Source organism: Lissotriton vulgaris, unplaced genomic scaffold, assembly GCF_964263255.1.
Source record: "Lissotriton vulgaris unplaced genomic scaffold, aLisVul1.2 SCAFFOLD_306, whole genome shotgun sequence".
Classification (NCBI taxonomy): Eukaryota; Metazoa; Chordata; class Amphibia; order Caudata; family Salamandridae; genus Lissotriton; species Lissotriton vulgaris.
Window position 1 is genome coordinate 64,827 of NW_028247226.1, and position 27,450 is coordinate 92,276.

Here is a 27,450-nt window from a genome sequence, read left to right on the forward strand (position 1 = left end):
ATACATACACGCAGGAAGTCCAATTTGTTCTGTACAGCAGATTATACCCCTCAAAATACAAGAAAAATGTGACAAATTACAATGACAACGCTAAAAGTCTCATTTTCCTGGGGTTTTAGTCCTCCATTCATGCCACATTTTCACAAGTGGTTCTCTGTTCTTCCAGATCAGCTCATGTCCATAGGTCACGTACCATATTCCAAAAATAGCTCCACTGAGATGTGCTGCATGATCAAATATCCTCCAACCAAGAATTAAACCTGCGGTATCCAGTGCGATGATGATAGCCTTCAACGCACTTCCAGCTGTGAACGTGAACATAGGAAGAAGAGTTTTTGCTAGTTTAGCTTCTGGCATCTTTGTACATACTGCTGCAAGGACTGTCATAATGGCCCCCCGATGCACCAAGTGATGGACCAAATCGTCCTGTGGCCGTTTTAGCAAGGTAGCTGGCAAAACTTGAGAACACCTGCGCTGACAAATAAACTGCGACGAGCTGCTCACTTCCCAATATGGATACTATACTTGAAGAAAAACTCTACAACACATACATATTTGCTGCCATGTGAAACAGGGAGAAATGACTGAATGTTGACAGAATCATCGAAAGGGAAAGAGTTTTTGAGGCCGGGTTAGAAGAGAAGTATTTAATCATTGTGTGCTGCATGGACGGCACTTTCCAGAGACAGAATATTAAGACATTTGCTGCTATAATGCTTACCACCGTCTGTTGCCCTTCAGTCAGGCTGTTCCACCACTTGTTCACCTGTTTTCTGAAAGCCAATTCTTTTTTTGGCCTCCTGGTATCCAGCCAATCTGCCTGTACCTCATCAAAGTAGCTCTGGACTCTGAATTTCAGAGTTTCATACTGCCAAAAAGAAGCAGAAGCAAATGCACAACCTGTAAACTCAACAGTAAAAACAAAAGGTTTAAATAGGCGCTTTACTGCATTGGAGGTGGTCTGAAAGACAGTCTCCTGCAATGGTGGAGTCATTTTACTTCTAAAAACTTCAGATGCCTTCTCAGGTTTAAATGCACTTTTTTCAAAATGTTCACATGGCAAGGGAACCTCCTATCAAAACCTTACTATGAGGAAAGCTCCCATGCTGAAATTCGGATATTACCTCTGACTCTTAGCAGTGCCAGTTGAAGATGTGGGTGGGGCTAAGATAGTAAGTGGGTGGAGCCAGTAGAGGAAGTGGGTGGAGCCAGAGAAAAGTAGGTGTGGCCTCCGGCAAACATTTGAGCACCTGCACTTCATATTTTACAAATTAAGCACTGCTGCTGGACCACTTTGAGTCCCGGTATGCTCACTGTTTAGGGAGAAGCTTCGGTACTCAAGTGAAGAAAATTGAAAAGTGCTGGTACTTAGTATCGATAAGTACCAGCCCATTTAAAGCACTGTTTTTAAACTTTAAACCAGCAAAGAAAGTACATCCCAGAGGCTTCAGTGAGACCACCACACAGAAAACGCTCCTCACTCACTGAAAATGTTCACTCTCTATTTGTTTCAACAGCCTCGCCTTCCGAAATCTCTCAGTCGCACCAGCTTTGGAGACTCAAAGGTTAAGAGGCATGTGGGAGAAGATATTTACAATTTTCAAACTTATATTACAGTAAGATTCAATTTGATACTATGAACTGGAAATCTTATAAACATTTCCCCAAATGATGTCACTTTAAAACTTACATAGAGAACTTGGAAGTTCTGCGCTTTTCTAGGGCAAGGAATCTTTGTCACTGTTTAAAAATAGAGCTTTACGCAACTAAGACATTAATGATGCATTTTGACTTTCAGTCAATAAAGAGAAGTTTGGTGAAGTTTAAAAAGTTTATTTCCTCTTTTTAGTAGATTAGTCACTATTTTTGTTCTTATTCATTTAAATTAGTGTCAAATTGATTCCAGAAATAATAAGAACAAATTAGGACAAGCATAGAGAAATAAAAACAGCCTGTTCCAACTAGAGTATAGTCCCTATTCTAAACTAAAAGACCTATCCTATCCTAACAAGAACCCATAAAGAGTTCCTTCTGGAAAAGAGCCAGTAGATTTTGGAGAAAAGTCAGAAAATTAAGGAAAAGATCAAACCCCCATAAAGGGTAGTTATGGAGACTCAGCTGAGTTCTCCGGACAGTTGCAGTAGCAACTGCCTATGCAGGTGAGAAGGTGAGAATCACAGCTGTACCTATGATCAGCATAAAAAACTGAAAATCTCTTCACAAAGCGTACGGGAAAAAACGTAAGCAGTAGCTCAAGGCAATTCAGGCTAGAACAGCAAAGTGCCAAGGGGCCATGCAGGGTAGAGATGCATTGAATGTATCAAGAAGAGAGTCTTTCTAGCTAGTAACCCATACTATATGAATTATTTGTAACACTCCCTATCGCCACTCGATTTCACCTCATCTGGCCAAACTACACTGGTTACCTGTGAGATATCGCATTCAGTTCAAGGCTCTGGTCCTTGCCTTCAGAGCTCTCAACGGCCGTGGCCCGGCATACTTAAGGCACAGAATCAGGCTGACTCTTGCAACACGGGATCTTAGCTCCAACCATCTTCGCCTTATGTTTTGTCCACGTTTCCGTCTGGCTCGTACAGGTAGTAGGGCCTTTGCCGTAGCCACCTCCAGATTGTGGAACTCACTTCCAGGGGAACTCAGATTCCTTTCATCTGAGCCTGTGTTCCGCAGGAAACTTAAAACCTGGCTCTTCTCTCTGATCTAGCCGTGTGGAATGTTTCTGACTGACCCTCTCTGACTTCACATGTTGCCAGCGCCGGGACACCCCCGTTGGGGGTAGCTGTTCGCGCTCTACAAATTGCTAAATAAAATAAAATGTGTCATCGCCATCCAGTGGTGAGAGATCTTTCGATAGTCCGCCTTCTTTGTCCTTGATTCCCACGGCAAGTCTTCATTCAGCATGACGTCAGTTAGAGATAGCTACAACCTATTACAAAAAGTTACATCTATAAACGTTTTCATGATAACCTTTTGCAAGCCTACTCTGTTAGCTGTCTGGTGTCCCATCACATAACCATGAGCTACTCTGTGACGTTGAACATTCAAATTCTGGTATGTTCTGGTTAGATCACAAAATGTAAGCTGCAGCAAGCATTTTCTTTTCATTAATTAGCTTGTTCATTATGCATATGTGGCAAATAACATAATCTAATTACAGTGAAGTCATATGGTGTGAGGAAAGAAGGAATACATTTTTCGGGAAACAGCAGGTTTAAAAACACAGATCTGCCCTAGAGTTTAATTTTAACGTTAAATTACTATTTTATGAAAAACATTAATTTTTTAAAGGGATACAGTAAACTAAAAGAATAGAGCCATTTTGTAAGCGGAGAACAATAGAAATGAAAGCTTTCGCAGAAAATATTTTTTTTCAAGTTTGCACAATATATAAAGGCACATTTTCTAACATTTAAATTATTACACATTTTCCATGTTATTATTTAGTGCATTTCTTTATTATTGGGTGGTGAAATTTTCGATAAACCTTTTAGCTTCCTCACATCATAAGTTAACTGATTGGCTTGCAGCAGTTTGTGATGGGGCACCAGAGTCTGCTGCCCGATTACACTCTGTGGCAAGCAAATCAGATGGCCTACGGTTTAATCAGAACCTGAGAGGAGCTAACACCTGCGCTGCTGCTGACCACTATGAGTACCGGTACCATCACTGTCTGGTTAGAAGATTCCGTACTCCAGAGAAGAAAATTGAAAACTGCCGGTACTCAGTACTGGTGAGTACCAGTCAATTTAAAGCACTGTTTTTACCCTTTAAGCAAGCAAAGTACACCCCAGAGGCTTCAGTGGGACCATCCACACTGAATCACTCCTCTCTCCCTGAAAATGTTCACTCTCTATTTGTTTCAACAGCCTTGCCCGCCGAAATCTCTCAGTCACACCAGCCTTGGAGACTCAAAGATGAAGAGGCACGTGTTATTTGTGGCAGCAGCTATTTATAATTTTCAGTTATATTACAGTAAGGTTAATTTCGATACTATGAACTTTCTAAAGTAAATACATCCTAGCAGGCCTCTTGTTACTCCACTGTGGCCTGTCCCGGTTAATTCACCTTGTTTCAATTGAGGTTGCATTCGACGGGCGTCCATTTAATACATATTCAATTTGATATTGATGCAAAGATGGACACCCAGCTGCTCGAGTAGGGGTTGGTAAAGTGGAGCGTCACCGCTCATATATTCGAAAAGGAAATACAAGCCATCCATCCGTTCATAATTCGCAAGTATTGATTGGAAGATAGTCCACTTCCATAACTAGTTTCAACCCTTCCCGGATCTTAATCATATGGCAATACAGAACAGGTGAGTTACCATGATTAAGAATATCATAATTGGATGTGGCAATTGGCAAGGGTCGTAAGTCTTGATTTTCTTTATCTCACTCGTGCAGTTTGGAGCCTATGGGAGAATAATGATATGAGTGAATTCACAAATGTAACTGCTACATGAATCAGGATAAACCCAACTCAGCTGCCTGTGCACAAGAGTATAATAATTTATCTTTGATGTATTGTGATCTGCAATTATAGTAATTATACTGACATTGGAATATGGTATCACAACTGTTGAAGGAAAAAGCTATTAATGTTATGCCCGGCGCGAAGTACAAGACGGATGTAAAAAGACTATGGGATATTGCAAAAAGTCTTTCATCTATGTTATATCAAGTGTGGTTCCCTTTAAAGCGAGGTGTGTGGATAAGCACACCTGTCTGTGATCAAGGCTCATTGAGGAGCCAAAATACATTCGAAGATTTTATGGCAATCTGTTTATTATGAAGGATCTACATATAAAAAACATATTTTAAGGCACCAGAGACAGGCGTACAACGTTCCTTGTTGGAGAGTGTTTGGAGACATAGCGGTATCCATGAACTGAGTGCCGAAGCCATCCTGTTAGGGCTGGTGGCTCCCATTCACTGAGAACTGCATGTTTTGATATACAAATATATCTATGTATATCTATCATGTGATCAAGGCCAAGCTTGGCCGAAAAGCATCATGGCGAACTGTGTGAAAAAAAAAAAATTGTACAGAGTTTTGGTGTCTGTGTCCCAACGTCTTCTTGGGGGGATTGATGCAACGGGTTTGGAATCAAGATATATATATATAAACACACGAAGGTTGCCCCACATGAAGATGCCACCACGGAGAGTTGAATTGTCTTTTATTGAAGATTTCAGTGCGGCAGAATAGCAGTTAGCTTCTCCAACGTAAATTGCCCAACGTGTTTCAAACACATGGTGTCCTTGTTCACGGGCTGTAGGAGAGGAAATGGCAGGCAGAACTAAGGAACAGCTGATAAATGTTGGAGGACCCGCCCAGGTGGGCGTATGCTGCAAAGCCTGTTGGTTCTCGTAGTTCCTCGCAATTGAAAACCCCAGTGGGTGCCGCCATCACTTTCATAGTATTCATCGCATTTTACCCCAGTGGGTGAGAAGGCAGCTGAAAGTCTGTCAAACTGTCCATAACATATCTTTCAATGCGGCCCCTCCGCTTCACTGCGTTCGGTGATACCAACCGCAGAATCTGCTTTTTGAGCAGTGGGTATCTTCGCGGCCGAGCAAAGCCGCTAACATCAAACACACGAAGGTTGCCCCACATGAAGATGCCACCACGGAGAGTTGAATTGCCTTTTATTGAAGATTTCAGTGCCGCAGAATAGCAGTTAGCTTCTCCAACGTAAATTGCCCAATGCGTTTCAAACACATGGTGTCCTTGTTCACGAGCTGTAGGAGAGGAAATGGCAGGCAGAACTAAGGAACAGCTGATAAATGTTCGAAGACCCGCCCAGGTGGGCGTATGTTGCAAAGCCTGTTGGTTCTCGTAGTTCCTCGCAATTGAAAACCCCAGTGGGTGCCGCCATCACCTTCATAGTATTCATCGCATTTTACCCCAGTGGGTGAGAAGGCAGCTGAAAGTCTGTCAAACTGTCCATAACATATCTTTCAATGCGGCCCCTCCGCTTCACTGCGCTCGGTGATACCAACCGCAGAATCTGCTTTGTGAGCAGTGGGCATCTTCGCGGCCGAGCAAAGCCGCTAACATCAAACACACGAAGGTTGCCCCACATGAAGATGCCACCACGGAGAGTTGAATTGCCTTTTATTGAAGATTTCAGTGCGGCAGAATAGCAGTTAGCTTCTCCAACGTAAATTGCCCAACGCGTTTCAAACACATGGTGTCCTTGTTCACGAGCTGTAGGAGAGGAAATGGCAGGCAGAACTAAGGAACAGCTGATAAATGTTCGAGGACCCACCCAGGTGGGCGTATGCTGCAAAGCCTGTTGGTTCTCGTAGTTCCTCGCAATTGAAAACCCCAGTGGGTGCCGCCATCAGCATCATAGTATTCATCGCATTTTACCCCAGTGGGTGAGAAGGCAGCTAAAAGTCTGTCAAACTGTCCATAACATATCTTTCAATGCGGCCCCTCCACTTCATATATATATGCTCTCATGCACCCAAAATTAGTAAGAAACGCTCTCAGGACAAAATGAGGTAGTCACCACATCCAAACAGTGCTGTTTATTTCACAACGCGTGATCAAGCCGTTTTGCGGCGAAACGCGCTGTGAAATAAACAGCACTGTTTGGATGTGGTGACTACCTCCTTTTGTGCTGAGAGCGTGTCTTACTAATTTTGGGTGCATGAGAGTATAACTTTGTCGGAACTACTCCGCCGGCGTACACGTCACCTTTCACGGGTCGCAGAGATCCAGAAGAAGTTATTGACTTTGTGGAGACCAGAAAATGAGGGTCGCTCTCACCAAAGGTACTCGTTTTCATAAAGTTGCCTTTTTATTCCATTTTTATTCCATTCGACACTTGGCAATATTGTAGGGACTGATAGCCCGATGTGCCTTTGCTATGTCTCAAGATATGTGCTCCAGTGGATTTTGAGTAATTGAGGTTAAAAAAAATATGTATATCTATAGGCGTGCCCCGGTACGCGCACCGGGGAGCGCACCGGGCGTGCAACGCGACTTGCGCATGGAAAGCTGATTGGCTCACGGGTGTCTGTAAACATTCGAAACAGTCCAGAGCGGCTGCCATCTTGTGTCTCGGTAGGATCGAGACACAAGAGGTGGATAAAAAAAAGGGGGAAATGACTATAAGGGGGCAGGGTAGACACCCTCCTGACCCCCTAGGTTTGATGTGGGGGCTATAATAGGGTCCCGCGGGGCATTTAAATAAAAAAAAAATCGATTTGCACGGGGGGAGCGCCCGGTACGCGCAGCGGGGAGCGCACCTGGGAACGAAGCATGGGGAAAATCCAGGGCCTTATTTATGAAGGCCTTGCGACAGTTTTGCGCCGCTGGTGCGTCACTTTTTGTGACGCACCAGCGGTGTAAAAAATGCACCTCGTTGCGCCATATTTAAAAAGTGACGCATCTAGGTAGATGCGTCACTTTTTAAATCCCTGCGCCACATTATATCTGTGTCAGGTATAATGTATGCAGAGGGGGCGTTCCCCCGCAAAAAGCCTCGTAATAGTGACGCAGTGAAATCTATGAGATTTCACTGCGCCACTTTTAGGACGCTGTTGCGTCAAAATCTTTCACCTGCCTCACAGCAGGCGTAAGACTTACGCAAGCCCTTTCACATGGGGCTTTCCCCATGTGAAAGGGCGCATTACTGGAGTTGCGTCACTTTTGTGACACACTCCAGCAATGCGTCACTTTTGCGCTTATAACATAACATAACATGAGTATTTGTAAAGCGCACGTTCACCACTACGGGCCTCTTGGCGCTGAAATAACAGATGTTTGTTGTTACCCAACTCAATGGTACTCATTTTATCGACCCCAAATGGATGAAAGGCTGAGTGGACCCGCCGGGATTTGAACCTGTGACCATGAGGTCGAACACAGGCCCCTGCAGTAGACGCATTAGTCCACTGAGCCACCAGACCCGGCTACAGATACGTCAGAAATACTGACGTATCTGTAACTCCTTGCGACATGATGCGTCATACATTATATATGACGTTAAAGTGACGCATGGCTTCATAAATGAGGCCTTCAGTCTTCAACTCCAGCAATGTATCTTTTCTTACCCTTCCACACCCCCGTTCCTTTTCAACATTTTCTTTGAATATCCACATTCTCCATATTCATTCTTCTTCTCCTTACTTTCCTTCCCAACACTCACCTTCTTTCAGGCCCCCTACTTCACTTCCTTTCTCCTTTCATACCTTTCTGTTCTTTCTTACTCATTTTCCTTTCCATTATCAATGCATTCCATTTCACTTACTCTTTTTCATTTTTTTAAGAATAATAGCTCTTTGATGAGAATTGGAGGTAGTTCTGAAAATAACTTTTCTTTCTTCTTTTTTTTAAGAACAGAAACAAAAACAGGAAATGGAAACTGCTCAACAGGAGCAAAAAAAACAAAAAAAATTAGGGCTGGGAACGGCAGTGATGGTTCTCCAATGCTCGAACCATGAGCAGGACACTTTGCTCCCCATAGGTAAGGAGTTGATCGCAGTATCTGCATTTCAGGACAGCATTGTTGAAAGCAGGTTGAATATTTGGAACGAGCTCCTGCGATCGCCCCCTCCCAGAAGTAGTTGCTCCTCCGGTGGATATAGAGGCCCCATCACTGGGAACCTCTTGTGCCAGAGCCCTGACACTTTCCCGGGCAAAATTCTGGGGGGGCCTCCTCTCCACATGCCGTATCATTGTAAAGTTCCCAAAAGAATATTTTTTTTTGGGGTCACCCCGTGACAGGACTTGTTTGCAGATCTTGCACTCCACTTTTGGAGCATTCACCTTTTTCTGGTTAGGTGGTATTGAAAAAAAATTCCAAATGATATGCTCCTTCACCTTTGGCTGAGGAGGCTCTTCATCGATGAATTCAGGCTCTTCATCACTGCTGGATTCTCTGGCAGCCATGGTAAAGCAAGAAAGCTCCAAGAGCAAAAAACAGGTCTTTCAGTGACAAAAGTGAAAGAAGAAGTGAAGGAAATGGGTGGGGATTTCATTCTTTGTAAAAAAAACTGTTAGCAACCAATGCAAAGTGTTATTTTAAGGTCACATGACTTGACGCGCTGACGTTACGCGCACCGGAGCGCTTCCGGGTGCGCATACGCGGCATGAACGTAGGCGTTCCGGGGGCGCACACGCGGCGCGAACGTAGGCGCATACACGGCGCGAACGTAGGGCCTTCCGGGGCGCATACGCGGTGCGCTTCCGGGGGCGCTTACGCGGTGCGCCGAAGTGACGTTTTGATAGTTTCACAGAAATGCAAAATCATTTTCATTTCCTTATTAAAAAAAAACTGCTTTTATATGTATGGTACTAAATGTCTTGCGTTATTATTTACTTTTCATTCATATTGTTTTTCACGAACGAAAGTAGCGCTCTGGGTGCGCTTTCCGGAGAGCTTACCGGAGCGTGCACCCAGAGCGCCCCAGGAAAAAATGATTAAAAAAATAAATAAATAATTAATACTTACACAAAACAGCCAATTAAAAAAAATCATAGGTTAGAAACTCGATATAGAAAGGAATTAGCATTTAAAAAACCTCTGAAATTCACTGAAAAAACCATAGGTTTCACACCAGTTATAGTTAGGAATTAGCATTTAAAAAACCTATTAAATTCACTGAAAAAAACATATGTTTCACACCAGTTATAGTTAGCTGGAAATTTTACTGACATAAAACCATTGAAATTCCCACGTTATAGTTTGTTGGACTCACTATAACTTGCGCGCCTGCAATGCACTGCTGATGACGTCACATATTACATCACTCATGACATGGTCAGTGACATCACTCATGACATCACTGATGACACCATCAGAGACAGAGTGACAGACCTCCTTTCAGTGTAATGTAAGCCTTGAAACACATGTTCAAAAATAGAAATTAACATTTTCAAAAAAATGGAGATACCCATACCAGTTACAACAAAAAATTCAGTAATTCCACCATCTTTATACACATCCACTCATTCACCAAAAGTTCTATATAGTCACTCTTAAATATACTCACTCATTATATGTAGTGATACACCTATACATCCTGTTACACACCGACAGCCATTCAAAAGTTACTCACACACATATTCACACATGCAAAAAAACTATTGAACATCCATTTATTTGCATGTACAGCTATACACACACTACCACTTTACTTCTAAGGAAACTTACACATACTTTCTCTCTTAAACAATCACTTATAGAAACACATACTTATTTAAACAGGAACTCTTACAATCTCTCACTCTCACATATACTCACTTATATATATCAATACTCACATATACTAGATTAAAACATATGTCGATACTGAAAAAGACAATAGTGAGACAGTCATTTACTCACTAACATACACATATACAAACTCATCCATCCATACAGTCCTGTACATATGCTGTCTTCAAAACACATACAAACAGTGAGTCAGTCACCAACCCATACAGCCACTTATACACAAAGTGAAACACTGATACATACATTTCAATATTTAAAAGTTACTTGCTAATATATGTATTCACTAAGATACACTTAATAAGCCAGTTAACCAATCATTTTTTTTTAAAAAAAACATCCATTTACACACTTATTTAACCATTTATTCTTCCATTGTCCTTTACAAATACATAAATAAAATAAATATGTTTTTTAGAAAGACACACATTCACTGGATGGTGTCATCAGTGATGTCATGAGGGATGTCACTGACCATGTCATGAGTAATGTAATATGTGACGTCATCAGCAGTGCATTGCAGGCGCGCAAGTTATAGTGAGTCCAACTAACTATAACGTGGGAATTTCAATGGTTTTATGTCAGTAAAATTTCCAGCTAACTATAACTGGTGTGAAACCTATGGCTTTTTCAGTGAATTTAATAGGTTTTTTAAATGCTAATTCCTAACTATAACTGGTGTGAAACCTATGGTTTTTTCAGTGAATATATATATATATATACACACATGTATAGATAGATAGATAGATAGATAGATAGATAGATAGATAGATAGATAGATAGATAGATAGATAGATAGATAGATAGATAGATAGATAGATAGATAGATATGCATATTATTCAGTGACAGTCATCACTGGGTAGTTATAGCAATTTCGCGTTGAAATTTGCATAGGGATTTATGAACAGCGCTACAGCCCAAACAAATAATACCAATTTGTCAGAAAGCTAGATCATTACCCAGAAAGTGTGCTTTTTGTTATATGTTGTAAACCTGTTCAGTAGTTTTTAAGAAATGATGGTTCAAAATGGAAGTATATGTGGATGTTTCAGTTTGTGGGATTCACAGGGGAGTCCAATGACCATGCAACTTTAAATAATAGAGCAATCTTATTGGCCGATAGGGTTTCTTATCCTGTTGTCTCTCTCACTGTTGCGGGAGCAAGAACCACCCATGAGTGCCATGGGAGCTCACAATCTGATTGTCTGGGATTCTGTGAATCAGGTAATTTGCGAGTTAAAAAATGCTCCATATATCTAGCCCTATTTAATGACCTTGACTGTAAAGTTCATGCTGCGGAGGAACTGGATTGCATGCACTCAAGGGGGCACATGTTGTACCCCCCTACATTCACCCCATGGCCCAAAGGCAACTCTGTGCCACAGTTTTCATGGACGAGAAACCACCATGAATGTTGGAGAGAAAACTTGTAATATGCTTGGCGGGACCGCTGCAGTCCCACCAAGCATATTGCTGGCTCTCCACCACCGTGCCACCGCTAGGGAATGATGGTCCCCTGGTGGCTGCAGCGTGGCAATGGCAGTCTGGCCTCCTGAATTGTAATAGGGTGGTCAGAAGACCACCATAACCATGCCCCGTGAGTCTGGACGTCCGTGGACAGCCAGACTCTTATTTGAGGCCTTTCGCTGGAAAGTAAATCCCAATTCAAGACTTTGTGCTAATTAGCATCATTGTTTAAGGCAATGTACTGGCACAAAGCCTTGATAAATCCCTTTCAAAGTTTCCAATCTGCAGTTGTGTACTCATTGGGGGCATATTTATGAGTTTTGTGGCAGAGGGCAGTGCACTAAATGACCCTGCTGTGCTGTCTTGCTTCACAGGGAAAGAGCAGGAATGCACTGTATTTTTCCAATACGGTGGATTCCTGTCCTTTTTCCTTGCGCTGGTGCGGTTGTGGCAGCCTAGCGCCAACACAAGCACCCTTGCACCATTGTGCAAAGGTTCCTGGGTTGTAGGAAGGATTGTTTTTTGTGCTGGAAGGGTAACCTTCCTACACAAAACAATGCTAAGAGGCCTCTTCCTCTTTCTATATGCACTGCAGAATGTGGCACACATAGAAAGAGAAAGAAACGAGGAAAAATAAAGATATTTCTCCTTGTTACCCCTCTCCTCAGGAGGCATATATTTCTGGAGCATTCCCCGGTTTACAAAGTCTTGTAAATGGGAATGTGTCAAAAACCATGGGGGTTGCGTTGGAATAACCATGCAATGCCCATGGAACGCCTTTCCAGAGCTGAATAACTCAGAGATTTGCGCTGCACTGCTTTACTCCATAATTTTGCATAACTTAAGGTTTGAGCCGCTCTTGCACCATGTGGCATGGTTCAAAAGAAGTGCACAGGTCTGATTGCAGCAGCTAGATAGAAAGCTAAAGAATACTAAAAGCACACTGAGTTTTTTGCAAAGCTTGCACTATCTCCCAGAAGTCCAGAGAAAGAGTAAGGAAAGTCAAAAGAGAGGGGGCAGCTGTGGCTGTTTGTACCAGGTCCTGCATTTTTAAGGGCTCCACACACCTTACCAATGCATTGAAATGCAGACTTTACAGTGCTGCCTACCCAGTTATTACATTTGCAACCTGGAGGCTAACGCTCAGGGGCAGCTCACCCATTAGAGCTTGGGGGTGTTGACCCCCTACTGAGAGCCACTACACCCCAGACAGACTCCTTACACCCACTACTCATTCATTTAGGGTGGTGATGGGACTGAGGAGCTATCTCTCTCCTGGCAACCATTGAATGGGAGGTTGTGTTTAGTGAACTGTGCATGTCAGATTGGCCGGCGTTTTCATATATCCAATCCGACATGCGCAGTTCAGTATTCCTTAATGAGCACTACGTGGAAGCTGGAAGAGCAGAGACGCAGCCCAATCGGTCCCTGATGGAGCGTTATGCACCCCAGACCCAGCCAATCCTGGGACTGCTTTTATGCTGTTAGGTCTTAAAAGCAGAATCAGTTCTTGTATTGGCTGGGATGCCATTTCACAGCATTCACATCTTTGCCAGGAAGCGAGAGGCAGAAGGATCACGAATACTATTATGTTTATTTACTTTTCTGCAGTATTTTCAATATACTGCAATATTACATTTGTAAATTTGTATTACAGAGGTGATTGGGGCACATTCTATTTGAATAGAATGTACCTTTAAATAGAGTGTGCCCCGATCACCACTGCAATACATATTTTAGCATATCGTCATTGGTAAAACAGTTTTATGGGCTCACCACTTTGGAAAGTAGCAAGCCGCCTCTGCCAACACTGATGCTGGGCACAGGCCTCTGCTCATCTTACAGGGCTTGGAGGCGCTGCCAGCCAATGGGCCTCCCTATCACCAACTTGGAGTCCTTGATTGCTCCTGTCACCCTCTGCTTATTTTGCCTTATTTAAAGCAGAGCTTGACCCAGCCCTACCACACCATTGCTGAGTCTTGGTACAAAATGGCAGGAGATGAGGGTTGAAGGTCACATTAATTTTAACAATGAAATCGTGTGGGTGATTAGAAGACAAGAGTTAATTCCTCCCCTATTTTGTAATTCTAACTTCCAAGAACATTATGAATGAACGGTATGATTATTAAACATTAATTTAACGTGGTAATGCATTGTATGCCCTCTTGTAATATTTGTAATCACGGTCTATTTTTTAAACGTTGTGTTCTTCTTTGAAACATTAATTTACATTTATTTTTTACAGTGCAACTAACTTTCCATTGATATTGTTGTGTTGTGACATGCATGCTATGCATTACTATATCCTGATTTCTGTTATATGTTCTTATGCGTTATTAAGACATTATTATCATCTCTGTTATATGATGTTATTATTGTAGTTCATTTCTATTTTATGTTTTGTACAGCCTTGAGAAACTGGGCCAACAATTTATGAAAAATAGATTATATTATGAAATAATTGAACGTGAAGGATTTTGAATTGCTCTAAACAAAATATATCTGTGCCTGTAGAAATTATGAACCGTTTTATGAATAATGACATTTACCGAAATAAACTTCTTTTAATTTGAGTTTTTGTTTCCGAAATTGGTTCCTCCGCAAAGCTGCTTTCTAGCAAAGTAATATTGGCTTTACATTTTCTGTTTCCTAATCCCGATGTTTCCATTCCGTGTCCCAAAACATCTAAATTCAGAGACTCGAAGGTATACATTTTATTGGACTTGGTAGGAAGAAAGCAAGCACACAGATCTTTCTAGAATGTTCATTTACAAAGACCATGTCACTTTACCATCCAGTATAAAGAAGTCTGCATAATGGCATTTGGATTGATGAAAAGCTGTTTTTTTATTTAACTTCAATTGCAATTTTGTTCAGTCTCTAAGGGCACCTTCTCTACAGCTGAGTGCTAGAGAACAACTATTAGGTACAAATAGCCTAATAGAAGGAATATTGCAGTTTATTGTGTCCAATACATGACTTTCAGAAATTCCAAAGTCAAACTAGAGTCACCTTCTGAAACAGACTGCACTGTCAGTGATTTACTGCCTTGTATTAGTATTTAATCAAACTCAGTAAATCATCCTTTTAGTGAATGAGGAACTCGAAGTTAAGGCAGACAAGCAGGAGTATTAATTCATCAAACCTATCAGTGGTAAGACATTAGCAGTGCATTGGGCTTTGTGTTTGGCACGCAGCATCTGGCCTGCTGTGGTACTTAGGTCTGTACATAGAATTGTAAATGCAAAAATACAAGCCCCAGAATATTTCCTCCTGTAACTAAAAAGCAAAAACTGGCAGGTGTCACACATGAGCTGGGCCACTTGGCAACTATACAAAATAATAAAATACCATACAGTTTCCTGCATAATGTTGGAACATTGATTTGGTTTTGTGTTTTTGGTTTGCTCTTTCAAATGTTTTGTGTTATATCATTGTCCATATTTATAACAAAATATATGTCTTAAGCAGTATTTGTATGTTGTTGTACTTGCTTTGCATTAGCACTCCAATGTTTTCACAGCCCCTGCTTACAATTCAACACCGATATGAAACATCTCCTTTAAAATGAAAACAAAATGTATAAAGCGCGACAATCACCCAGGGGTATCAAGACGCTAAGTTGAACATGACCGGCTAGGAAGATCCAGAAGATGGGAGAATTATTTGGAAAAAAGCCAAGTTTTTAGATTTTTCCTGAACTCTAGTGAATTTGTCTTGAGTTTTAGTTCTGGCAGAAGTGAATTCCACGGTCTCGATGTGCATAAAGTGAAGTCTCTTTCACCTCAGTTAGCTGTCTTAAATCTGGGGTTTACCAGGTTAATGAATTGTTAAACTCGATGTGCATGAGAAAAGAGATTCACTGGACTTTTGATTGGGCAATGGACTGCCAGAGTTGAGATTTGTCATTTCTAAGAAAGGCAAGGGCGTAGCCTGGAGGGGCGCAGTTGAGCACAGTCCATGTGTCCATGAGCCCTCCCTAATCATACAGGCCGCTGCCGCTGTATGTGTGCTGCATGTTAAAGCAGTGGTGTCATTAAGACCGTTTTTTTGATGGATGTGATTTCTAATTTTCTGACCATCACTTGATGTACCCACCAGGAAAAGATGGTGCAATGATCAGAGCAGGAAAGGACACAGGTAGAGTTCTTGGAGGTTTGAGAAAACAGTGAGAGTGAAGAAAAATATACTGACATTTATTTTACTTATTTTATTTATAGAGTTTTATATAGTACAAACTTAATCCCGAAGGATATCAGAGCGCTTTACAATTTGAGGGGAATGAGGTAACAGATCAGTACAAGAGTCAAATAGGGAATATACATAGGCTTGAATCAAATCGTGGACATAAAAAAGACCAAATATAGTCCTTGGCTAGGCGTATAATGGGCTAGGCATTGAAACATAATGACAAAGGGTAAACTACATTCTTCTTGGCCTACAAACACATCCAAACTTTATGTCTAAGAGGTTAAGATAATCTGGCACATTGACCAGTGAGATTTATCGTGGTATGAAAATAAGAATGTGACATACTGACATATGAAAGTTAGACAACCAATTCCAAATGAAATAGCTAAGGTGGTTGAGTGTCAACTACAGTGATCTGTGTGTAATATGCAGAATAATTTCTAATGACAGAAGATAGCTTGATGGTTAAATGCACCTACACTTGCTAAGGATGTTGTATGAAACTTGGAGGGTAATATAGTAAAAATAAATGTTGTTTTTCAAAGAAGGTATGTTGCTAGAGTATTTGACCCATCACATGAATACAGGATATTAATATGTATGTTTGCATCCAAAAACGTTTTTAAACTCTTCTGTATGTTATGCACAATTATACATTTTGTTCTCCCTATCATTTTGCTTCCTCTATCCCTAATGCTTGTCTGAAGTGCCTGTCAGGGAGGGCCGGTGATATGTGAATGGCCTTGTGTCTAAGGTAGTACACAGCTTCTATTCTCAGAGAATGGCTTGTGGATGGTGGCCCAGACCTATTAGGTGTTGTCCATAAAATGTGTGGGTATGGGTGGAAACTGGTAAGAAGAGGGTGGGGCACTAACGTCAATCTGAGGCATGTCAACAATAGGGGTGGGTGATGAATTCTGCTCCGCCGGCAGAGTTCGAGGTGTTGTGCCCACTCTTTGTGTTGCACGAGGTCCGTATAACTCGACAAAGTGGCATGGAGTGGAGTTTTTCTCTCTTGCGCAGCTCGTCAACGTTAAGTTGGTGAGCGTGAGTGAGAAAAATCGAGTGGTAGACCTTCTCCCGGTGAGATTTCTCAACATGGGTGGTCACTGCAGATCACGACCGCTCACGTTGAGAAATCTGCTGCTCGCATTGAGAAAGCTGCCGCTCGAGTAGACTATCTACTTGAGTGGCAGAAAGAAGAACCTTCCTCTGGCATGATGTGCAGAGCCGTATTTCACAGTGCGGGACAAACTCCTGGTGCTAAAAATTGGTGTGAGCAACGCAACTTACTACACTCTGCCGCTCGCGGAACTCCGTGGAGCACAGCTGAATTTTTTCTGCGCTTTGCAGAGTTCTGTGGAGCAGAACTCTGCAAACGTCACCCAGGCCTAGTCAACAAGAGGCTAAATGCAGAGACTATATAACATGCAGGCAATGGACTTGGATCCTGTGTCTTCGGGAGCGCTGGCCTAGATGTGTGACTGCAACAGTGGGATAAAGCAGGCTTAACTGGTGATGGATCTCATAGGGTCACCTGAGGGGGGAGATGTGGATATGTTGGCGAGTAGAAGGTGAAATTCAGATTGGGCGATTTTCAGAGAGCATAGACAGGTAGGTGAGAATGTTTGCAACCCCTGCCGTGCAGCAGTAAAAGCTGGAAAATCAGAATGGGAAAGAGAGCAGAGGGTTGTTAGAGAAGAGACACAGTGTGTAGCAGCCAGTACACTGGTGGGGACAGTATATATAAGAAATAAACAACTGGATGGAATTCAGGACAGAGAGTGTCTGGAACTAGATATTAGCCTCGAAAGAAGCAAGTTAATCTTTTAGAGTATAGGAGAGCCAGCTTCCAAGTCTGTTGAACAAATGGGCTTTCAGTTGCTAAACAAAGAAGTCCCTCTATGCGACAAGGTTGATAAAATCCATATATCTGTGAATGGTGAGAGTTACGATGATGATTATTTTGGCTATGTAGCCTTGTGCTAATACGGGTAAACCAGCACATAGTCTGTTTAAAGTAAGATGCTGTAAGCAAGTGCATCCATGAATGCTAGTTAAGCAGAGCCCATGCTCTGTGTGGCAGATATTTTTCATCTAGGGATTAGATTTGATGCCAAATGAGAATGGATGGAAAATTAGGGGGTAAACCAATTTATGGGGCTAAATCTCGGTTGTGGTTACATACAACCAATCTACACTTTAATACCTGATGCAGTGATCATCAGGTATTAAAATTAAAAATTAGATTACATGGCCCTGTCCCCACCAATACCATTGTAAAACTGGCTCTTATGGCCCTTGGTGGCCAAATTCACTTGCTCACTGCTCCTTCAGTGGACCTTAAACAGCAGTGTGAGCTGCACACAAAACTAGGGTCTGAGGCATGGGCCATCTAACTATTCCACTCAGACTCAGCCACCGACTGATCGCTCAGAGATTAGGAACAGTGGCTCAGTGAACTAATGCATCCACTCCAGAAACCTGTGTTTGACTTCATGACAACAGGTAAACATTCCGGCTATGTACACTCTGCCTCTCACTCTTCTTAGGTTGGTAAATGTAATACTATTGGGTTGGGTAACAATAATATCTGTTGGTGGGCCCTAAGGGATTAATGTGTGCTTTACACATACATGTTTTATGTGACATCTTGAAATATGTTGCCCATCAATAAAGACTGGTTGGTGAGCATGTAGCCTTACGGCTAGAGCAGTTGACTTCGTACCTGGGGAACCGGGTTCGAGTCTCTGCAATGACGCTAAACATCCTGTGATTCTAGGCAAATCACGTAATCTTCCTGACCTAACCAAAATGAATGTGTCCTTGTGTAACGCAACTGGTGCTCATGTAAAGCGCTCGGATACCCGATTTCTCGTGTCTAGTTCGCTGCTATATAAACACTCTAAAACAAAATTGTAGACAAATTTGTACGTGATCTCAAGTTTTATGTTCTCTATCTGAAATAACATCAACATAACTTCAAATTCAGGGCTTTACTTAGCAACTTTTTATGTTTGAAAGGAGAATCACACATTTATTGTTCTTAAAATGTGCTATTAGCCTCAGCTTTTCTTTGAGTATCATCTTTGGGGTGAGAGACCCCAGTCTTCCATCTACACATCTTTAAACTCATGTAGTTAAGATCAATGTCTCTTTTCAGCGTGCCTTGAACTGTACCATTTTCACAGTATTCTCTGGCAGTTCATTGGGTAGAACATCCAAAATACCCTACATAGCTGGCTTTAAGTAATTAGCAATTCAAACCAATACGATGAGCCAATGTGCTATAAAATGTACCACTGTATCTGCAAAAACCATAGTGAAACACTACTACGGCCCATTTTAAAGTTGTTTGTCAGCCCTATGACTCTCCATACCAGCCGAACAAGCTAAGAATTCCTGGCTACCCCCTGATGGGGTACAAAAGGGGGTGGTGATGGAAGGAGCATCTGAATCAATCAAACACTCACACCCCAGTTCAGACATGGCTATATGCAAATCAGTCTGACCCTGGGCCTCATGGGAACAGTGCAGCCCGAACTGCCAAGCCATGTCTTCCCTGGACCGGAAACAAGCTTCCGAGGACCGGTTTCTGGCATTCCAGCCGTCTTCAGCCCGGCTTGCTTAAATCCAGTGGTAAAGTGAGCAAGGGACTCAGGTCTGAGCATACCCTGCCACACTTATGGCGGCCAAAAGCGGTACAAAAGGGGGTGGTGATGGACGGAGCATCTGAATCAATCAAACACTCACATCCAGTCAAAAGATCTGGGTTTAATCCATCACTGTTCTTTAGCCCACTCCGCCACCCCAGTTCAGACATGGCTATATGCAAATCAGTCTGACCCTGTGCCTCATGGGAACAGTCCAGCCCGAACTGCCACGCCATGTCTTCCCTGGACCGGAAACAAACTTCAGAGGACCGGTTTCTGGCATTCCAGCCGTCTTCAGCACGGCTTGCTTGAATCCAGTGGCAAAGTGAGCAAGGGACTCACGTCTGAGCATACCCTGCCACACTTATGGCGGCCAAAAGCGGTACAAAAGGGGGGGGTGATGGACGGAGCATCTGAATCAATCAAACACTCACACCCAGTCAAAAGATCTGGGTTTAATCCATCACTGTTTTTTAGCCCACTCCGCCACCACAGTTCAGACATGGCTATATGCAAATCAGTCTGACCCTGTGCCTCATGGGAACAGTCCAGCCCGAACTGCCAAGCCATGTCTTCCCTGGACCGGAAACAAACTTCCGAGGACCGGTTTCTGGCATTCCAGCCGTCTTCAGCCCGGCTTGCTTGAATCCAGTGGCAAAGTGAGCAAGGGACTCACGTCTAAACATACCCTGCCACACTTATGGCGGCCAAAAGCGGTACAAAAGGGGGGGGTGATGGACGGAGCATCTGAATCAATCAAACACTCACACCCAGTCAAAAGATCTGGGTTTAATCCATCACTGTTTTTTAGCCCACTCCGCCACCACAGTTCAGACATGGCTATATGCAAATCAGTCTGACCCGGTGCCTCATGGGAACAGTCTAGCCCGAATTGCCAAGCCATGTCTTCCCTGGACCGGTTACAAGCTTCCGAGGACCGGTTTCTGGCATTCAAGCCGTCTTCAGCCTGGCTTGCTTGAATCCAGTGGCAAAGTGAGCAAGGGACTCACATCTGAGCATACCCTGCGACACTTATGGCGGCCAAAAGCGGTACAAAAGGGGGTGGTGATGGACGGAGCATCTGAATCAATCAAACACTCACACCCAGTCAAAAGATCTGGGTTTAATTCATCACTGTTCTTTAGCCCACTCCGCCACCCCAGTTCAGACATGGCTATATGCAAATCAGTCTGACCCTGTGCCTCATGGGAACAGCCCAGCCCCAACTGACAAGCCATGTCTTCCCTGGACCGGAAACAAGCTTCCGAGGACCGGTTTCTGGAATTCCAGCCGTTTTCAGCCCGGCTTGCTTGAATCCAGTGGCAAAGTGAGCAAGGGACTCACGTCTGAGCATACCCTGCCATACTTATGGCGGCCAAAAGCGGTACAAAATGGGGTGGTGATGGACGGAGCATCTGAATCAATCAAACACTCACACAAAGTCAAAAGATCTGGGTTTAATCCAACACTGTACTTTAGCCCACTCCGCCACCCCAGTTCAGACATGGCTATATGCAAATTAGTCTGACCCTGTGCCTCATGGGAACAGTCCAGCCCGAACTGCCAAGCCATGTCTTCCCTGGACCGGAAACAAGCTTCTGAGGACCGGTTTCTGGCATTCCAGCCGTCTTCAGCCCGGCTTGCTTGAATCCAGTGGCAAAGTGAGCAAGGGACTCACGTCTGAGCATACCCTGCCACACTTATGGTGGCCAAAAGCAGTACAAAAGGGGGTGGTGATGGACGGAGCATCTGAATCAATCAAACACTCACACCCAGTCAAAAGATCTGGGTTTAATCCATCACTGTTCTTTAGCCCACTCCGCCACCCCAGGTCAGACATGGCTATATGCAAATCAGTCTGACCCTGTGCCTCATGGGAACAGTCCAGCCCGAACTGCCAAGCCATGTCTTCCCTGGACCGTAAACAAGCTTCCGAGGACCGGTTTCTGGCATTCCAGCCATCTTCAGCCTGGCTTGCTTGAATCCAGTGGCAAAGTGAGCAAGGCACTCACGTCTGAGCATACCCTGCCACACTTATGGCGGCCAAAAGCGGTACAAAAGGGGGTGGTGTTATAACCCCCTTTATCTCGGGTCCCACCCTGTACTCCCTCCCACTTCCCCGCTTCCCAGTACCCTTGAGCCGTTATCACTCACCGGCTCCGCTGCTACTCTTCAGAGTCGCTCCCGCTCCCCAGCATCCTACGGACACCACCAGTCTTCGCACCAGCTTTCTTCTCCCTCCTCCTGGTTCACTGGGGTCTTGCGTCCGGTGTCTCGGGTCCCGCGTCTTCCTCCTCGGGTCCTGCGTCTTACTCCTCGGGTCCCACGCCTTAACCCAATACAATTAAGAAAATGGGTTCTTCCCCGGATACACATGCCAACCAGGAACCCCGTGAATCAAACGTGACCCCAAGATAAGAAAATTCATTAGCTCTTATCACTGGTTTACTATCTATGACCAAAATCAACATTTTAACATTCCTTGGGCCGCAGGCCAGTACAATGGTCTTTGTTATGTTAACTGAATTTATAAGGTGCAACAGTTACCCAAGGGTGTCCTGGCGCTAGCTCAATACATCAATGGGCAGAGGAAGGAATATGATGAGATTTGGCCTAGTTGTTAAAAAGCTATGTTTTTAGGACTTTCCTACAAGTGATCAAATCAGGAGAAGATCGAATGTAAAAGGGTAGTTGATTGCAAGCCTTGGTAGTACAGATGACAAAGCTACTGCCACCCCAGGTAGCTCGCTTAAATTTAGGGACTAGCACAGTCTTCGTTCCCAAGGAGCGAAGAGTTCTATTAGGAATGCACCAATTGAAGCTCTGTCTGAGATAACGTGGGCCACAGTCATCTAGCGCCTTGAAGACAGTGCAACACTTACAGACTTGAACTTGGGAATGCCTGTTAAGAGTCTAGCTGCAGCATTTTACAGCAGTTGTAATGTATTTAAATGTTGTTGCTGCATATTGACATATAGACCATTACAATAGAGGTTACTACTATTTTATGACATTACTGGGGTAGTAAGTGTAAAAAAAATGTGGTAATCCTTAGTGTAACAAAAGTGGACGGTGTCACTGCATTCACCTGATCCCCCAAAGTGAGTCTATTGTCCAGTAAGACTCCTAGGTTTTTTACTTTTTTGACCAGAGTTGGCAGGGACCCCAATTTGTCGGGCCACCATGTAAGGGACCAGAAAGTGGTGTTATTTACGAGAATAATCACTTCAGTTTTTCCTGAGTTCAACTTCAGGCAATTTTCACTCAACCAAGTACTTACTGCCCGAATACAGTCGTGCAATTTGTCACCTATTTCTCTTTCCTGCTGTGAAGACAATGACACAACTATTTCTGTATCATGGGCACAGGATGTAAGGCAGAAACCAAACACATTAAATACAGTGGGGCCGAGCAATGACCCCTGGGTGGACACTGCAAAGAGAGAGAAAGGCTTTGAGGTGGAAGAGTCCAAGGCTGCAGATTGCTTCCTTTCAGAGAGGAAGGAGCACAAGAGGGTCCATGCAGTACCTTGAACTCCAATTTCTGTCAGACGGTCCATCAAAAGATCATGATGTACCATCAAAAGTGGCAGAGAGGTCTAGCATAATGAAAGCGGCATTGCCCCGTCGGCATCCAGGGCCTCTTTGACTTCTTCAGAGGATTTTATATGAGGTGATTCTGTACTGAGGGCGTGGGATGTCATAGTTTGTGAAAGTGAATACATCGAGTTAGCTGAGTGTTCATGGCTCTTTCAACTCATTTTGTTTGGAAACGAAGCCGTGAAATAGGTTGAACGTTATTTGGGCAGTTCGGGTCGAAATTAGGCTTCTTCAAAAGAGGGAGGATGGATGCCTCTTTCCAAGCTTCTGGAAAGAGTCCAGCTTTGAACATGGAGTTAAACAGTAAAGTGAGTAGTTCAGCTATTGGTTCCGAGGCCATTTCAATCACTACTACTGGACAGGGATCTCGGGGAGAACCTGATTTAATAAGTTGAAATAAGTCTATGGTTTATTTAAGTGAGAGCGGGACAAATTTAGAAAAGGCAGGTGGCTGCACCTGTGGGAAGACGTCGTTTGTGCTCTTTCGTTACATAACACAGCCTTACTTGTCTCAACCGTTGAACGATGAAAATTGTGGAATATTTCTCATCACATAAAGTTTGGCTGCTGGGGACTTTTAATGTGCCAGGAGATGCTAGTTTGGATACCATACTGAAAAGTTCTTTAGTGGAGTGTTTTGTGGCGTTTATTTGATTAGAATACAAATTATTAAAGAATTGATTAGAATTAAAATCTGTCTTATCTTTGATTAATAGAAATATTAGTAGGAATCACTAAAAGCTTCAAAGAAGCCATAAAATCAATGTAGCCTTCTATAAATAATTTCAGGCCCTTGGGGCTTCTAGCAAGTACCATGCCATCGTCCGCATGAGTTAGGGCCGGGATATGGATATTCTTGATCATTGGAATGTCTGCTCCCTTGGCCGTCAGAGCCTCCTCTAAGCCACTAACATACAAAAAAAAATTATCATATCAAGAAGGCACCCTTTATACACCCCTTGGCCTGTTGCAAAAAAATCAGTGCATTCCCCGCCAGATCTGTACCTGACGGTGCCAGTGAGATCTTAATGTAGGGTCCTCAAGAACTCTACGAGGCCCTTATTGACCCCTACGGTCTTTAGCTTAGCCCACAATTAAAACCTCACTACGCTGTCAAAAGCGCAGGTGATGTCCACAAAACCTAGAAAGATGGACTCTTCATTTGCTACAGGGTATTTGTAATTATAAGATGAAAACCGAGGCATTGTTCCATTGTCCCCAGCCCATACTGGAGTCTAGAAGAATACCATTGTTATATTTGAGAGATAGATGACTGCTGACTCCTCCCTCATGCTTCGCATGCACACCTGTGCTCACTGTGCTTGTGCCGCCCACCCTTGCATCGCGGGATTTGGCATCTGAAGGATGAAATGGTGTTGGCGGCGCAAGGTGTGAGTCACAAAGCATTCTCTTGCCCCCCCTGGTACTCTTGCAATTGGGGCCTAAAGGCTCAGGGCCCTTTGGATCATTTTATGGTATTTTATGGCATCCCGTGAGTCTACCGGTGTAAGTACGTGCCTCCCAAGCCCCTCCACAAAGCTCCTGGCCGATCACGCCACTGTGCCCTCTCCCCTTAGGGAGCTTTGGGTTGGTTGTGCAGCAGGGCAGGTGAGCGGGATGCACCAAGGGGGCAGGTAGGGGGGCCCTGCTGGAGAAGAGCCGGCTCTATTTGGCGCTACCTGAAGAGGTCCCAGGCTCCAGACGTTAGAAGGTTCAGACTGCTCCACAGTACACCAAGCTGTGTAGGGGGTGTAGTAACAGCTTTTGGATTAAGGGGCAAGTAATGGAGAGATCATGAAGCGGACCTTGATACAGGAGTTTGAACGCTACATTTCCTTAAATGCTCACTAATTTCACTTTTGGTCTTTAGAAATATTGGGTGGAGGTGGCCGTGGTATGGCAGAGGAGGTAAGTCTGCCTACGGACAGAGGCACTCATTTTTCGGGACGGAACAGACTTTAACACAGGGAGAGTGAGATAAAGGCAGAAAGGGGAATCAGGAGAAAAAGAAGGTAGGAAAACATTGACATAGGGAGAAAGTAGCCATAAAAAACACCCACCAACAGTGATATCAAGTGACAGGAAGTGGTTAGACGAAAAGACATGAGGTGGAATTAAGACTGGACCGTTGTGGTAGTCGGCACTTTGGCTTTCGACCGAGCCAGCAATGGACCCCTAAGAAAACATTTGGGCCCACATGCATCATTGTTCGAAATTGCGTTTTCTTATTTGCGATTGTGAAGGAATCGCATTTAAGAATTCGCATATTGCTATTCATCATTATTTTCGCTTTTTTTTGGCGATTTGCTGTGAATCGCAATTTAGTGCGAATCGCTTCAAAAGTGCGATTCCTTAAGTGCGAAGTCGCATTTACCGAAGTCACATTGTGCGAAAAACACCACATGATGAATTCCATTACTGTGATTGCCAGGAAGCCAGTAAAGCAATCACAGGCACCTGTGAAGTTGTTTGAAAGTGGCTCTGGCAGTTGCTTTTGGAGTCTGTTTGGAGAGGTTGCTGCTGCAGTTCGTGTGCGTCACTTTCGAGGAGAAATACAGATGGAGAATCATGTGGAAGATGGGTCCTCACGAAAAAGGAAAATTAAGTTTTCAGACAAGGAACTTGAAATCCTAATTGAAGAGGTGACTGACAGGCATGATCAACTGTTTGGAAAGTTGTCGCATAAGGTGCCTGATGTAGTCAAAAGAAATATTTGGTTAAACATTCAAGCCAAGGTAAATGCTGTAGGTGTGGCCCACCGTGAAATCAGCAACTTACAGAAAAGGTGGTACGACTTGCGCAGTCGTGCAAAGGAGAAGATTGCATCCAGAGTGAAATCTGCAAACAAAACTGGAGGTGGACCCCCTAAAGACATACCTACTACCCCTTTGGATGACCTTGTGGAAGGGACACTTTTGACCGAGGCAGTTGTTGGTGTACACAACATAGATACGTCTGATCTCATCACCCCCTCTGAAGGTAAGTGTTTTGATAAAATGGTTTCAAAATGTAATTTATTTTAAAATTGTGGCCTATTGCAACGTGGGAACAGGGAAAGTGTTTGTTAGCGTAAACCATTTACTCTAGTCATTTCATTTTCAGAAGTTGACAGCTGTAGATCACAAACATATCCATGCTTTAAGCAAAGCATCTTGGGAAATGGAGTTTTCAAATATATGTTGTTGGTTGAAATACATAGTAAGACACCGCGCAATGTCAATGTTAATGAAAGCATGTCAAGGAAGCAAATAGTCATTAAGAAATTTTGTTTTTATTTGAACATTTGAAAAGCAACATTGAAAGTAAAATATATCTTTCACCTTTTCCCAAACTAGAATTACTTCAAGAATTGATTGAGCAAGATTTGCGGGATTTCGGAACCCTTGAACTAAATGTAAATGAAGAGGCAAACAATCCCAGTACTTCAACTGCAAATCTGCCAGCAAATGAAAGACAAAGAGTACGGCAGTTACTGCAAACTGATTCAGAAGAGGGTGGCAGTCAAAATGTACATGAGGCAAGAACTGATCCCAGATCAGCAGTCACCAACGCAAGGCCTAGTAGGCGAAGGAGGCAAAGACAATTTTCATAGACGACGTCCAAGAACAGCAAACTTGGCCACATTTGAAGACGGGTCATGCACTGGCAGTGTTGTTGAGGACAAAATTTTGAAAATACAGCGCCTGCAAGGTAAAGATGTGAGAATAATTAAAGCCAAAATTGGACATATGTCTACACAACTTGTTGCAATTCACAGCTCCATGAATAGGATGGTGGAGGCTTTAACAAAAGGCCATGAGACAACTGCAAAGAAACTGAACCGGATTGCTAAGTCTTTGGAATCAATGTGCACTGTCATGAAACTGCAACAAAAGGAAAGTTCGAATAGGCACCTGAGGCTAATGACCAGCTTACATGGTCAGAATAGACAGTTGTCTCGTATATCAAATTGTGCTGCAAAAATAAGCAATCAAAATGTAGCCATGCATGACAAATTAAATGATATTTTGGGTGACATTTCAAGGGGAATGTTGAGAGTGAATGATGTAGTCCAAGCTACAAACATTTGTGAACCACCAGGGCTTTCAAATTCAAATGATAACAGTTTTGAGGGTTCACAAAATGTACAACCACCAGAGTCTTTGAATTCTTGTACAAGACGTAGTAATAGGAATGTTAAAGATGGGAGCAAAGTGGATTTGAGGAAAAGTAAAATATCTGGGAAGGCTTTAGGTCTGCGAGGGCTTAAAAAGTAAAATAAATTCTACTTCATGAAAACATGACTGTTAGAAA

At 43.2% G+C, this 27,450-nt stretch overlaps 1 protein-coding gene across 1 annotated transcript; it reads right to left on the reverse strand.

Moving 5' to 3' along the window:
• Positions 1-68: 68 nt before the first annotated feature.
• Positions 69-23,978, reverse strand: LOC147665205 (presenilin-associated rhomboid-like protein, mitochondrial). The gene is made up of 4 exons (XM_086949674.1): positions 23,971-23,978; positions 625-1,037; positions 406-474; positions 69-305 (listed from the first exon to the last, which is right to left on the reverse strand). Exons 1-4 carry the CDS (start codon positions 23,976-23,978, stop codon positions 100-102), a joined length of 696 nt encoding a protein of 231 aa, XP_086805800.1. The 3' UTR covers positions 69-99.
• Positions 23,979-27,450: the final 3,472 nt, after the last annotated feature.

Coding starts and splice junctions, on each gene's coding strand:
- LOC147665205 (XM_086949674.1), bottom strand. Junction 475..624: donor CTTCTCTTCTAACCCGGCCT/CAAAAACTCTTT, acceptor TTTATTTGTCAG/CGCAGGTGTTCTCAAGTTTT. Junction 306..405: donor ACGATTTGGTCCATCACTTG/GTGCATCGGGGG, acceptor TCACGTTCACAG/CTGGAAGTGCGTTGAAGGCT.